At 40.5% G+C, this 13,004-nt stretch overlaps 1 protein-coding gene across 1 annotated transcript in view; it reads left to right on the forward strand.

Annotated features, from left to right (window-relative positions):
- The window catches only part of CMTR1 (cap methyltransferase 1), a 63,371-nt gene that overhangs the window by 40,862 nt on the left and 9,505 nt on the right, over nucleotides 1-13,004 (forward strand). The window contains exons 14-16 of the mRNA XM_082639887.1: nucleotides 11,352-11,408; nucleotides 12,168-12,225; nucleotides 12,730-12,798. Of these exons, the coding sequence (XP_082496013.1) occupies nucleotides 11,352-11,408; nucleotides 12,168-12,225; nucleotides 12,730-12,798 (184 nt within the window). The remainder of the gene's footprint in view (nucleotides 1-11,351; nucleotides 11,409-12,167; nucleotides 12,226-12,729; nucleotides 12,799-13,004) is intronic.

Genomic DNA, 13,004 nt, shown 5'->3' on the forward strand with positions numbered 1-13,004 from the left:
GTGTATGTATATATATATATATATATATATATACCACATTTTCTTTATCCATTCTTTCAACGGATTCTATTTCTTCTTAATTCAGTCTTAAGAGATTGTATATTTCTAGGAATTTATCCATTTTTCCTAGGTTGTCAATATAATTGTAGTAATTTTAAAATTTCCTTTGTATTTCTGTGGTGTCGATTGTGACTTCTCTTTCATTCTGATTTTATTTATCTCGGCCCTCTCTCTTTTTTTCTTGATGAATTTGGCTAAAAGTTTATCAATTTTGTTTATCTTTTCAAAGAACCAGCTTTTAGTTTCATTGATCTTTTCTATTATTTTCTTCAGCCTCTATTTCATTTCTTTCTGCTCTGATCTTTATTTCTTTCCTTCTACTAACTTTGGGTTTTGTTTCTTTTTCTTTCTCTAGTTCATAAAGGAGGTGTACAGTTAGATTATTTGATATTTTTCTTATTTCCTGAGGTAGGCTTGTATTGCTATAAATTTCCCCCTTAGAACTGTCCCATAGGTTTTTGGATCATTGTGTTTCCATTTTCATTTGACTTTAGGTATTTTTTAATTTCCTCTTTGATTTCTTCAGTGACCCATTAGTTGTTTAGTAGCATACTGTTTAGCCTCCACGTGTTTGTTTTTTGCAGTGTTTTTCTTGTACTTGATTTCCAGTTTCATACCTTGTGGTTGGAAACAATGCTTGGTATGATTTCAGTCTTTATAAATTTATGGAGACTTGGTTTGTGGCCTAGCATGTGATCCATCCTGAGAATGTTTCACGTGTACTTGAAAATAATGTGTATTCTACTGCTTTTGGATGGAATGTTCTATGTATATATCTATTGAGTCAATCTGGTCTAATGTGTTATATAAGGCCAGTGTTTCCTTATTGATTTTCTTTCTGGATGATCTGTCCATTGATGTAAGTGGGGTACTAAAGTCCCCTACTGTTATTGTGTTACTGTCAATATCTCCCTTTATGTTTGTTAATATTTGCTGTATGTATTTAGGTGCTCCTATGTTGTATGCCTATATATTTATAATTGTTATATCTTCTTGTTGGATTGATCCCTTTATCATAGTATAATGTTCTTCTCTGTCTCTTGTTACAGTTTTGTTTTAGAGTCTATTTTGTCTGATATGGGTATAGCTACCCCAGCTTTCTTTTAGTTTCCATTTGCATGGAGTATCTTTTCCATCCCCTCACGTTCAGTCTCTGTGTGTCTTTAGATCTGAAGTGAGTCTTACAGGAAGCATATATGTGGGTCTTGTTTTTTAATCCATTCAGCCACTGCATGTCTTTTGATTGGTGCATTTAGTTCATTTGCATTTAAAGTAATTATTGATAGGTATGTACTTATTGCCATTTTGTTCACTGTTTTCTGGTTGTTTTTGCATTCTTTTTGGTTCCTTTCTTTTTCTTTTGCTCTCTTACCTTGTGATTTGATGAATGTCTTTAGTGTTATGTTTGGATTCCTTTCTCATTTGTGTGTGTATTTATAAAAGGTTTTGGTTTGTGGTTACTGTCAGGTTAATACATAACAATCTGTATATATATACGTGATTATTAAGTTGATGATCTCTTAAGTTTGAATCATTCTAAACACCTTGCATTTGTACTTCCCTCTTCCCCCTCCCACGTTTAACATTTTTGACATCATATTTTATATACTTCTTTTTGTGTGTCCCTTAACTACTTATTTTGGATATAAATTATTTTACTATTTTTGTCTTTAACCCTTCCTAATAGCTTTATAAGTGGCTGATTTGCTAACTTTACTGTATATCTGCCTTTATCAATGGGATTTTTCCTTTTTTAATTTTTGTATTTATGGTTGTGGCCTTTTCTGCTTTGAGAAGTCCCTTTAAACATTTATTGTAAAGCTGGTTTAGTGTTGTTGAACTCTCTCAGCTTTTGCTTGTTTATGAAAATCTTTATCTCTCCTTCAAGTCTGAATGATGTTCTTGGAAGGTAGAGTATTCTTGGTTGTAGATTTTTTTTCCCTTTCATCACTTTGAATATATTATGCCACTCCCTTCTGGTCTGCAAATTTTCTGTTGAAAAGTCAGCTGACAGTCTTATGGGAGTTCCCATGTATGTAACTAGTTGCCCTTCTCTTGCAGCTTTTAAGATTCTGTCTTTATCTTTTAATTTTTGCCATTTTAATTATAGTGTGTCTTGGTGTTGACCTCTTTGGGTTCATCTTGTTTGGGACTCTCTGTGTTGCCTGGACTTCTGTGTTTCCTGGATGTCTGTTTTCTTTCCTAGGTTAGGGAAGTTTTGAGATATTTTCTCCTCAAATAAGTTCTCTGCCCCCATTTCTCTCTTTTTTGCTTCTGGGACCTCCATAACGCAGATGTTAGTATGATTGATGTTGTCCCAAAGTTCTCTTAAACTGTCCTCATTTTTTTTTTTTTTTTTTTTTTTTGTGGTACGCGGGCCTCTCACTGCTGTGGCCTCTCCCATTGCAGAGCACAGGCTCCGGACATGCAGGCCCAGCGGCCATGGCTCACGGGCCCAGCCACTCCATGGCATATGGGATCCTCCCAGACCGGGGCACAAACCCACGTCCCCTGCATCCGCAGGCGGACTCCCAACCACTGCGCCACTAGGGAAGCCCTGTCCTCATTTTTTAAAATTCTTTTTTCTTTTTTCTTTTCAGCTTAGGTGATTTATACTATTCTGTCTTCCAGTTTACTTATCTGTTTCTCTGTATCATCAAATCCACTGCTGATTCCTTCTAGTGTGTTTTTATTTTTTAAACAGTTTATTTAAACCCATTGAGGTCATTTTTTAAAAAATTTTATTTATTTATTTATTTATTTATTTTTGGCTGTGTTGGGTCTTCGTTTCTGTGCGTGGGCTTTCTCTAGTTGCGGCGAGCGGGGGCCACTCTTCATCGCGGTGCATGGGCCTCTCAATGTCGTGGCCTCTCTTGTTGTGGAGCACAAGCTCCATACGCGCAGGCTCAGTAGTTGTGGCTCACGGGCCTAGTTGCTTCGCGGCATGTGGAATCTTCCCAGACCAGGGCTCGAACCCGTGTACCCTGCATTGGTGGGCAGAGTCTCAACCACTGCGCCACCAGGGAAGCCCTCTAGTGTGTTTTTTATTTAAGTTATTAGATTCTTCAGCTCTGTTTGATTCTTCTTTATATTTTTTAACTCTTTGTTAAACTTCTTACTGTGTTCATCCATTCACCGAGTTCATTAAGCTTCCTTATGATTATTACCTTTAACCCTTGATTGGGTAGATTGCTTATCTCCACCTCGCTTAATTCTTCTGGGGTTTTGTCTTATGTCTTCATTTGGTGTATATTCCTCACTTTGCCTGATTCTCTGTTTATTTCTATGTATTAAGTAGGTTGGTTACGTTTCCCAGCCTAGGAGAAGTGGACTTATATAGGAGATGTCGTATGGGGCCCAGCAACACACTCCTCTCTGGTTACCAGAGGTATGGGCTCTAGGGCTATGGGCTGCATGGGCCCTTCGGTTGTGGCAGGGTTGACTATTGTGGGTGTGCTGTTAGGTGGGGCTGGCCCCTGACCCAGTTGGCCGCCAGGCCCTACCTTGTGTGGTAGTTACCAGCTCGCTAGTGGGCGGGGCTGGGTCCCATTGTGGCTGACTGCCTGTCCCAGGAGGGTCCTGGGGCTGGTGCTGACCCTCTGGTGGGTGGGGCCTGATCCTGGGGTGGTGGCTGTGGGGCCCTGGGGGACCAGGGGCTGGTGCTGGCTGCTTGTGGATGGGGCTGAGTCCTAGGGCAGCAGTCAGAAGGGGCCGGGGGGGTGTGTCTCAGGACTGGTGCTAGCCCATTGGTGGGTGGGCAAGCCCCCAGCACTAATAGGTAGAGAGAGGACACCAAAATAGCACTTGCACACACCACTGTCTTCATGGTAGAATAAGCTCCCCCAAAATGGCTGTCGCTAGCATCTGTGTCCCCAGGAGGAGTCCCAGTGGCCTCCTGTCTCTCTGGGAGACTCTCCAAGATCACCAAGTGGGTCTCATGCAGCCTCCTTTACAATTACTTCCTGAGTGCTGGGACTTGGGAGTATGTGAGAATTTGCATGTGCCCTTTAAGAGTGGAGTCTCTGTCTCCTACAGCCCTCCAGCTCTCTTGTAAGTAAGCCCCGCTGGCCTTCAAAGCCAGACATTATGGGGCTCATCTTCCTGGTGCAAAGCCCCTGGGCTGGGGAATCCAATCCAGGGCTCAGATGCCTCAGTCCTTGGGGAGAACCTGGGCAGTTGTGATTATCCTTCCATTTGTGAGTTACCTATACCCAAGGGTGTGGGTTTTGACTATACCACATCTCTACCCCTCCTACCCATCTCATTGTGGTTTCTTCTTTATATCTAGCACATCTCTTCTGGTAGTCTTCAAGTTGTTCTCATAGCCAGTTTGTCTCTAAATAATTGTAATTTTGGTGTCCCATGTGAAGAGGTGAGCTCAGGGTCTTCCTACTCTGCCATCGTGGCCACACCTCCCTTTGCCCATTTTTTTTTCTTTTTTTAATAAATTTATTGTATTTATTTATTTTTGGCTGTGTTGGGTGTTTGTTGCTGTGTGTGGGCTTTCTCTAGCTGCAGTGAGCGGGGGCTACTCTTTGTTGTGGTGCATGGGCTTCTCATTGTAGTGGCTTCTCTTGTTGTGGAGCACAGGCTCTAGGTGTGTGGGCTTCAGTAGTTATGGCACGTGGTCTCAGTAGTTGTGGTACACAGGCTTAGTTGCTCTGCAGCATGTGGGATCTTCCCAGGCCAGGGATCGAACCCGTGTCCCCTGCATTGGCAGGCGGATTCTTTTTTTTTTTTTTTTTTGTGGTACGCGGGCCTCTCACTGTTGTGGCCTCTCCCGTTGTGGAGCACAGGCTCCGGACGCGCAGGCTCAGTGGCCATGGCTCACGGGCCCAGCCGCTCCGCGGCATGTGGGATCTTCCAGGACTGGGGCACGAACCCATGTGCCCTGCATTGGCAGGCGGACTCTCAACCACTGCGCCACCAGGGAAGCCCTGCCCATTTTTAAATTGGTTTGTTTGATTTTTGTTGTTGAGTTATAGGAGTTCTTTATACATTCTGGGTATTAATCCGTTAATCAGATATATGATTTGAAAATATTTTTTCGCATTCTGTGGGTTGATTTTTTTACTATATTCATTGTGTCCTTTGATGCACAGAAGTTTTAAATTTTGATGAAGTCCATTTTGTCTGTTTTTTTCTTTTATTGCCTATGCTTCAAGTCCATTCCTAAATCCAGTGTCATGAAGCTTTTCCCTGTGTTTTCTTCTGAGAGTTTCATAGTTTTAGCTCTTATGTTTAGGCCTTTGATCCATTTTGAATTGATTTTTATAGATGGTGTAAAGTAAGAGTCTAACTTTATTCTTTTGCATGTGGATATCCAGTTTTCCCAGCACCATTTGTTGAAAAGACTATCCATTCCCCATGGAATGCCTTGGCACTCTTGTTGAAAATCATTTGATCATATATATGAGGGTTTATTTCTGAGCTCTCTATTCTGTTCCATTGGTCTTGATACCAGTACCACACTGTTTTACTGCAGTGTTGTAGTAAGTTTTTTTGAATTCAGGATATATGAGGTCCCCAGCTTTGTTCTTCATTTGCAGTATTGTTTTGGCTATTTGGGGTCCTCTGAGTTTCCATATGATTTCTAGGATGGATTTTTCTATTTCTGCAGAAACTGCCATTGGGATTTTGGTAGGGATTGTACTGAATCTGTAGATTGCTTCGGGTAGTATTGTCATTTTAACAATAGTCTTCCAATCCATGGACACAGCATGCCCTTCCATTTATTTATTTATGTCTCTTTTCATTTCGTTCAGCAGCGTTATGTAGCTTTCAGTGTACGTATTTCACTCCTTGATTTAATTTATTCCTCAGTATTTTATTGTTTTTGATGCTATTGTAGATAGAGTTGTTAATTTCATTTTCAGATTGTTCATTGTTAGTGTATAGAGATGTGACTGATTTTTGTCTGTTGATTTTGTATCCTGCAAGTTGGCTGAAATTTGATTATTATAACAGTTTATTGTGGAATCTTCAGGTTTTTTTGCATAAAAGGTCTGTCATCTGCGAACTGAGATAATTTTACTTCTTCCTTTTCAATTGAATTGCCTAGAAGTTTTTTTTTTTTTTTTTTTTTTTGCCGTACACGGGCCTCTCACTGTTGTGGCCTCTCCCGTTGCGGAGCACAGGCTCCGGACGCGCAGGCTCAGCGGCCATGGCTCATGGGCCCAGCTGCTCCGTGGCATGCGGGATCTTCCCGGACCGGGGCATGAACCCGTGTCCCCTGCATCGGCAGGCGCACTCTCAACCACTGCACCACCAGGGAAGCCCTGCCTAGAAGTTTTAAATTTTGCTGCTGAAATCCAGTTTATCAGTTTTTTCTTTTTGTTGGTGATTTTTGTTTTCTCTAAAAATTTTTCACTTATACTGAAGTCATGAAAGTATTCTCCTGCTTTCATCTAGAAGCTTTATAGTTTTAGCTTATATGTTTAGGTCCATAATCCATCTGAAATTATTTTTTGTATATGGTATGATGTAGTGGTCGAAGTTCTTTTTTTCCATATAGATATCCAGTTCTAGCACCATTTGTTGAAAATACTATTCCTTTTCCCATTTAATTGCTTTGGCACCCTTGTTGAAAATTATTTGACTGTATATGTGTGATTTTATCCAGGGCACTCTGTTTTTTTTGTTTGTTTGTTTATTTGTTTGTTTGTTTTTGCGGTACGCGGGCGTCTCACTGTTGTGGCCTCTCCCGTTGCGGAGCACAGGCTCCGGACGCGCAGGCTCAGCGGCCATGGCTCACGGGCCCAGTCGCTCCGCGGCATGTGGGATCTTCCCGGACTGGGGCATGAACCCGTGTCCCCTGCATCGGCAGGCGGACTCTCAACCACTGCGCCACCAGGGAAGCCCCAGGGCACTCCTGTTTCCATTAATCTGTTTGTCTGTCCTTTGTTATGTTTCTTGATGACTATACCTTGAAAAAAGTCATCTTGAGATCAGATAGTATATGTTCTCAATCTTTGTTCTTCTTTTTCAAGATTGTATTAGCTAGTCAAGGTGTTCCTTTTGTTTTGTTTTGCATTTCCATATAAATTTTAGAATCATCTTTTCAATTTCTACAGTAGGCCTGCTGGATTTTTGATGGAGATTACATTAAATTTATAGGTCAATTTGGGGGAGAATTGACAGCTTAACAATATTGAATTTCCCCATACATGAACCAAAAAGTAACCATTTATTTAGGTTCTTTAATGTTTCTCAGCAATTTTATAGTTTTCAGTATAGAGGTGTTATACATCTTTTGTTAAATTTATTTCTAAGAATTTTATGGGTTTGGATGCTATTGTAAATTGTGTTTTAAAAATTTCCTTTTCTAATTGTTCATTGCTAGTATATGGAAATACAATTGATTTTTGTATATTGACTACATATTTTGTGTGAATGCTTAATTTACTTTTTAGTTCTAGTAGTTTGGTAGATTCATTAAGATTTTTTACATATATAACCATGTCTTCTGCAAATAAATAATTGTATGCTTTCCTTTCCAATTTATATGCCTTTTAATGTCCATTGACAGATGACTAGATAAATATATATATTCCTTTATATATATATATTTAAAGGAATTAAAAAGGGATTAATAAAGGGAAATTTATAGCATTTAAATAGATATTTAAACAAGACAAAAACTTCAAAAGACTACAGATTTATAAATTAATACCCCTCATGAACATAGACATAAAAATCCTTAATAAAATGTTAGTAAATCAAATTTAGCAATATATATAAGTGATACTCGTGACCAACTGGAGTTTATCTAAAAATGCAAGATCTGTATACCTTTTGAAAATCATTCACTGTACTTCACTGTACTAAAGGAATAAAGAAGAAAAATAATATAATAATTTTTATAGATACAAAAAGACTATTTGACAAAATTAAACATCCATTCATGATTAAAAACTCTCAGCAAACTAGGAATAGAAGAAAACAATCTGGTAAAGGACATCTACAAAAAACCTACCTACAGCTAACATCATACTTAGTGGTTAAATACTTTATACTTAAAATCAAGAATAAGGCAAAGATGTCTGTTTTCACCCTTCAATTCAGTATTATACTGGAGGAACTAGTCGGTGCAATAAAGAAAAAAACAGAACTACCATAAGATCCAGCAATTCTACTTCTGAGTATTTATCCAAAAGAACTGAAATTAGGATCACAAAAAGATATGAGCCCCCCCTCCACCCCGCCAATGTTCACTGCAGCATTATTCACAGTAACCAAGATTTGGAAACAACCTAAATGTCCATTGACAGATGAATGGATAAAGAAAATGTGGTATATACATAAATGGGATATTTCCCTTAAGCCTAAAGAATTTATTTTAGAATTACTTTTTTAGTGCAAGTCTGTTGGAGAGTAATTCCTTCAGCTTTTGTCTTTTGAAAATACATTTATTTCTCTTTCGAAGGATATTTTCATTGAATTTAGAATTTGAGGCATTTTATATTTTGTCGGTTAATCTATGACAAAGCAAGAATATACAATGGAGAAAAAACAGTCTCGTCAATAAATGGTGCTGGGAAAACTGGTCAGCTACATGTAAGAGAATGAAATTAGAACATTTTCTCACACCTTGTACAAAAATAAACTCAAAATGGATTAAAGACTCATGTAAGACCAGAAACCATAAAACTAGAAGAAAACAAGGGCAGAACACTCTTTGACATAAAGTATAGAAATTTGGGGGGGATCAGGTCCTAAGGCAAAGGAAACAAAATAAAGAAATTCCACCTAATTAAACTTAAAAGCTTTTGCACAGCAAAGGAAACCAACAAAATGAAAAGACAACCTACTGAATGGGAGAAAATATTTGCAAACAATATGACTGATAAAAGGTTAATATCCAAAATATGGAAACAGTTCATATAATTCAAATATCAATAAAAACAAACCATCCAATTAAAAAACTGGGCAGAAGACCTGAACAGACATTTTCCCAAGGAAGACATACAGATGGCCAACAGGCATATGAAAAGGTGCTCAGTATCACTAATAATCAGAGAAATGCAAATCAAATGAGATCACCTTGCACTTGTCAGAATGGCCATCATCAAACAACAAATGTTGGTGAGGATGTGGAGAAAAGGAAACCCTACTACACTGTTGGTGAGAATGTAAATTGGTGCAGCTACTGTGGAAAACAGTGTGGAGGTTCCTCAAAAAACTGATCCAACATGTGATCCAGCAATACCACTCCTGGATATTTATACAGAGAAAACAAACACTAATTTGAAAAGACTGCATCCCACTGTTCATAGCAGCATTATTTATAACAGCCAAGATATGGAAGCAACCTAAGTGTCCATCAACAGCTGAATGGATAAAGAAGATGTGAGATATATATATAGATATAGATACAGATATATAGATATATAGATACACACACACAATGGAATATTTATTACTCAGTCATAAAAAGAATGAAATTCTGCCATTTGCAATAATATGGATGGACCTAGAGTGATGGACCTTAGTGAAATCAGTCAGACAGAGAAAGACAAATACTGTATGTTATCACTTATATGTGGAATCTAAAAAATAAATGAATGAATAATAAAACAGAAACAGACTCACAGATTTAGAGAACAAACTAGTGGTTGCCAGTGGGGAGAGGGAGGAGGGGAGGGGCAAGATAGGGGTAGGGGATTAACAGGTACAAACTACTATGTGTAAAATATATAAGCTACAAGGATATATAGCCAATATTTTATAACTTTAAATAGAGTGTAATATATTAAAATTTTGAATCACTATGTTGTATACCTGCAACTAACATAATATTGTAAATCAACTATACATCAGTAAATTAAATAAGTAAAAAAACATTTATTGCTAATATCATATTTTTCATTTCTAGAGTTTTTATTTGCTTTTTAAAAATTCAGTTTTTATTATTTATTTATTTATTTTAATTAATTTATTTATTTGGTTGTGCCGGGTCTTAGTTGTGGCTCATGGCCTCCTTAGTTGCAGCATGTGGGCTCCTTTGGTTGCGGCAGGTGGGCTCCTTAGTTGCGGCACATGGGCTCCCTAGTTGCGGCATGCGGTCTCCTGAGTTGTGGCATGCAAATCTTAGTTGCGGGCTTCCCTGGTGGCGCAGTGGTTGAGAGTCTGCCTGCTAATGCAGGGAACACGGGTTCGGGCCCTGGTTGGGGAGGATCCCACATGCCACGGAGCAACTGGGCCTGTGAGCCACAACTACTGAGCCTGCGCGTCTGGAGCCTGTGCTCTGCAACAAGAGAGGCCGCCATAGTGAGGCCCACGCACCGCGATGAAGAGTGGCCCCCACTCGCCGCAACTGGAGAAAGCCCTCGCACAGAAACGAAGACGCAACACAGCAAAAATAAATAAATTAATTAATAAACTCCTACCCCCAACATCTTCATTAAAAAAAAAAAAAAAATCTTAGTTGCGCATGCATGTGGGATCTAGTTCCTTGGCTAGGGATCGAACCCAGGCCCCCTGCATTGGGAGCATGGAGTCTTAACCACTGTACCATTAGGGAGGTCCCCAAAATACAGTTTTTATATCTCTGCCAATATTCTCCATCTTTTATTCATGTTATACCTTTTCCACTAGATCCTTTAACATGTTTTTCACAATTATTTTAAAGGTCCTGTCTGATAATTCCAAAACTTGGATCACCTCTGGGTCTTGTTCTATCGGACTGTTTTCCATCTTGTCAGTGGGTCACATTTTCTTGCTTTATCACGTCTCACTTTTAAAATTAGAAGCCAGACGTGTCTAAAAGAGTCATGGAGCCTAAAGTAGAAAGGGCAGCTGTTAGTGCAGGTGAGTCAGTTTAGTGTGTAGTTGAACTGGGTCTGCACTCTGTTGTTGCTTTATTTAGAATCAGTTCAGAGAATTCCCTGGTGGTCCAGTGGTTAGGATTCCACGCTTCCACTGCAGGGGGCACAGTTTCGATCCCTGGTTGGGGAACTAAGATCCTGCAAAACTAAGATTCTTTAAAAAAAAAAAAAAAAAAAAAAGAATCAATTCACTACTGCTTTCAAATTTTTAAGGATGCTATCAGAACCTTCCTTTTAGCTGGACTTGGGATCTGAGTGTCTGGAAGGTTTGACTCAGTTCTTCTGCTTTACCCTAAGCCTTCATCAGGTACCTTAAGGGTATGGTCGAGGGGTTTCTCTTTTGACTCTCTAGCCCCTCCCTCAAACATAGATGGCCATTGCTCTGGCTAAACTTCTCTGTCCTGATGTCTATTGGCTGTCTTTTTTGGTAATCCTTCTGAGATAAAATCATTTTTTTTCTTCTAGCCATTGTAGTCTGCAGATCAAAGCTCTGGCCAAAATCCATGCCTTTGTTCAAGACACGTGAGTGTTGCCCCTTTCCAGAATTCACCTATTTCAAGGGAAGATCTTTAAGTTTTGTTCCTCCTCCTGAGCTCTCTATTTCATTTACACAAACATTTAAAAATACCTACTTTTTTAATCTCATACTTTGCTGTAGTCTGTGAAGGATGCCAAAGAAGCATATGGCATGAACCTTGCCCTCAAAGATTATGTTGTCTTTGGACAGACAAGAGTAACCCAGGAAAAGGATACAGGAAAGTTGTTAACAGTGCATCAGAGGATGTAGAGTGGCATAGCACGCGTAGAACATCTAATGTTCAGGGGACACAGAGTAAAGAGTGATCAAAAGAGGAGATGTAGGACTGGTCAAGGATAACCTCTGGTAGGGGGTGAGCATAAGTTAATTCAGCTTTCTGGGACGTGGTGACATCCACCGGGGTGGACTCAATGTGGCCTTTATCAGAGAAGCCAGCATGTGCCGATGGGTAATTGGAAGAAGGGTGTGTGGGGACCCTGACATCCAGGGTGGTCAGGAGGGTGGTCTCCTCCCTTCCCTTTGTGGTGGGACAAGGAGGTCATCTCATTTTGTGTACATCTGAGCTCCGGTCTCCAAGAGGCAGAGGCATGGGAGTCTTATAAGCACCCTGGGTAATGGCAACTTGGCCTCGTATGTGCATGTACACACGGGTGTCCTCTCTCTGAGGTTCTGATGGGTGCGCAGGAGGCACACTCCTTGTATGTCTTTGAGGTATTAGTCATTTACCGGCTTCATTTTCCCAGGACACTGAGTGAGCCTCGGCAGGCAGAGATCCGGAAAGAGTGCCTCCGGCTTTGGGGGGTGAGTGTCTCCCCAGCCCATTTTTGCTCCAGGGCAGGGAAACTTTAAAGAAGAATGGGACTGACTCCCTACCCGGTCACCTTAGGGTTCCCCGCCCCCGCCCCAGTGAAGAGGTCTGCCTACCCTCACAGCATTCCAGAATTGGATGTCTCAGCATTGTTGGGAGTAACCTCCTTGGCCCTTTCACTGCTCGTTTAGCCCTGCAGGCTGGTTAGCATGGACAAGGGTGGTGGGTAAACAGGCCTCATTTTCCTGCTGGTAGCAACACTGACCACAGAGAGCCCCAGAGAAAGGTAAGTGGCCTTTGGGGTGTGCTACCACAGGGCCTGAAAGGGAGCAGTGACTGAATTAGCCAACTCCACTTCCCACCCCACCCCAGCTTACTTTGTTGTATGCCATTTCCTCTTGCCCAGCCTGAGCCTATGCCCTTGCCTGCGTAGACTCACACACAGCCTTGGTCAAAAGTGTGTTTGAAAACCAAAGCTCTTTGCTGTCTTGTTTTAGATCCCAGACCAGGCTAGAGTTGCTCCTTCTTCCACAGACCCAAAATCTAAGTTCTTCGAGCTAATCCAGGTAAGCTTGGTATCTGGTGAAGATAAAAAGTTAGAGAGGCCTAATTAGATGTAGTATCACTGAGACCCCCAGATGCCTGGCCTCCAGAGGGCTTGTGCAGGTACCACATGGGTTCCCAGGGGCTGGGCTGAGGCCACCACAGATGGGAAATTTTGGTGTAGGGTGTTGAGTTCCCTGGGAGCCCATCAGGCTGCCTGAAGATTCTT

This window comes from Mesoplodon mirus, assembly GCF_964341445.2.
Source record: "Mesoplodon mirus genome assembly, chromosome: 12".
Classification (NCBI taxonomy): Eukaryota; Metazoa; Chordata; class Mammalia; order Artiodactyla; family Ziphiidae; genus Mesoplodon; species Mesoplodon mirus.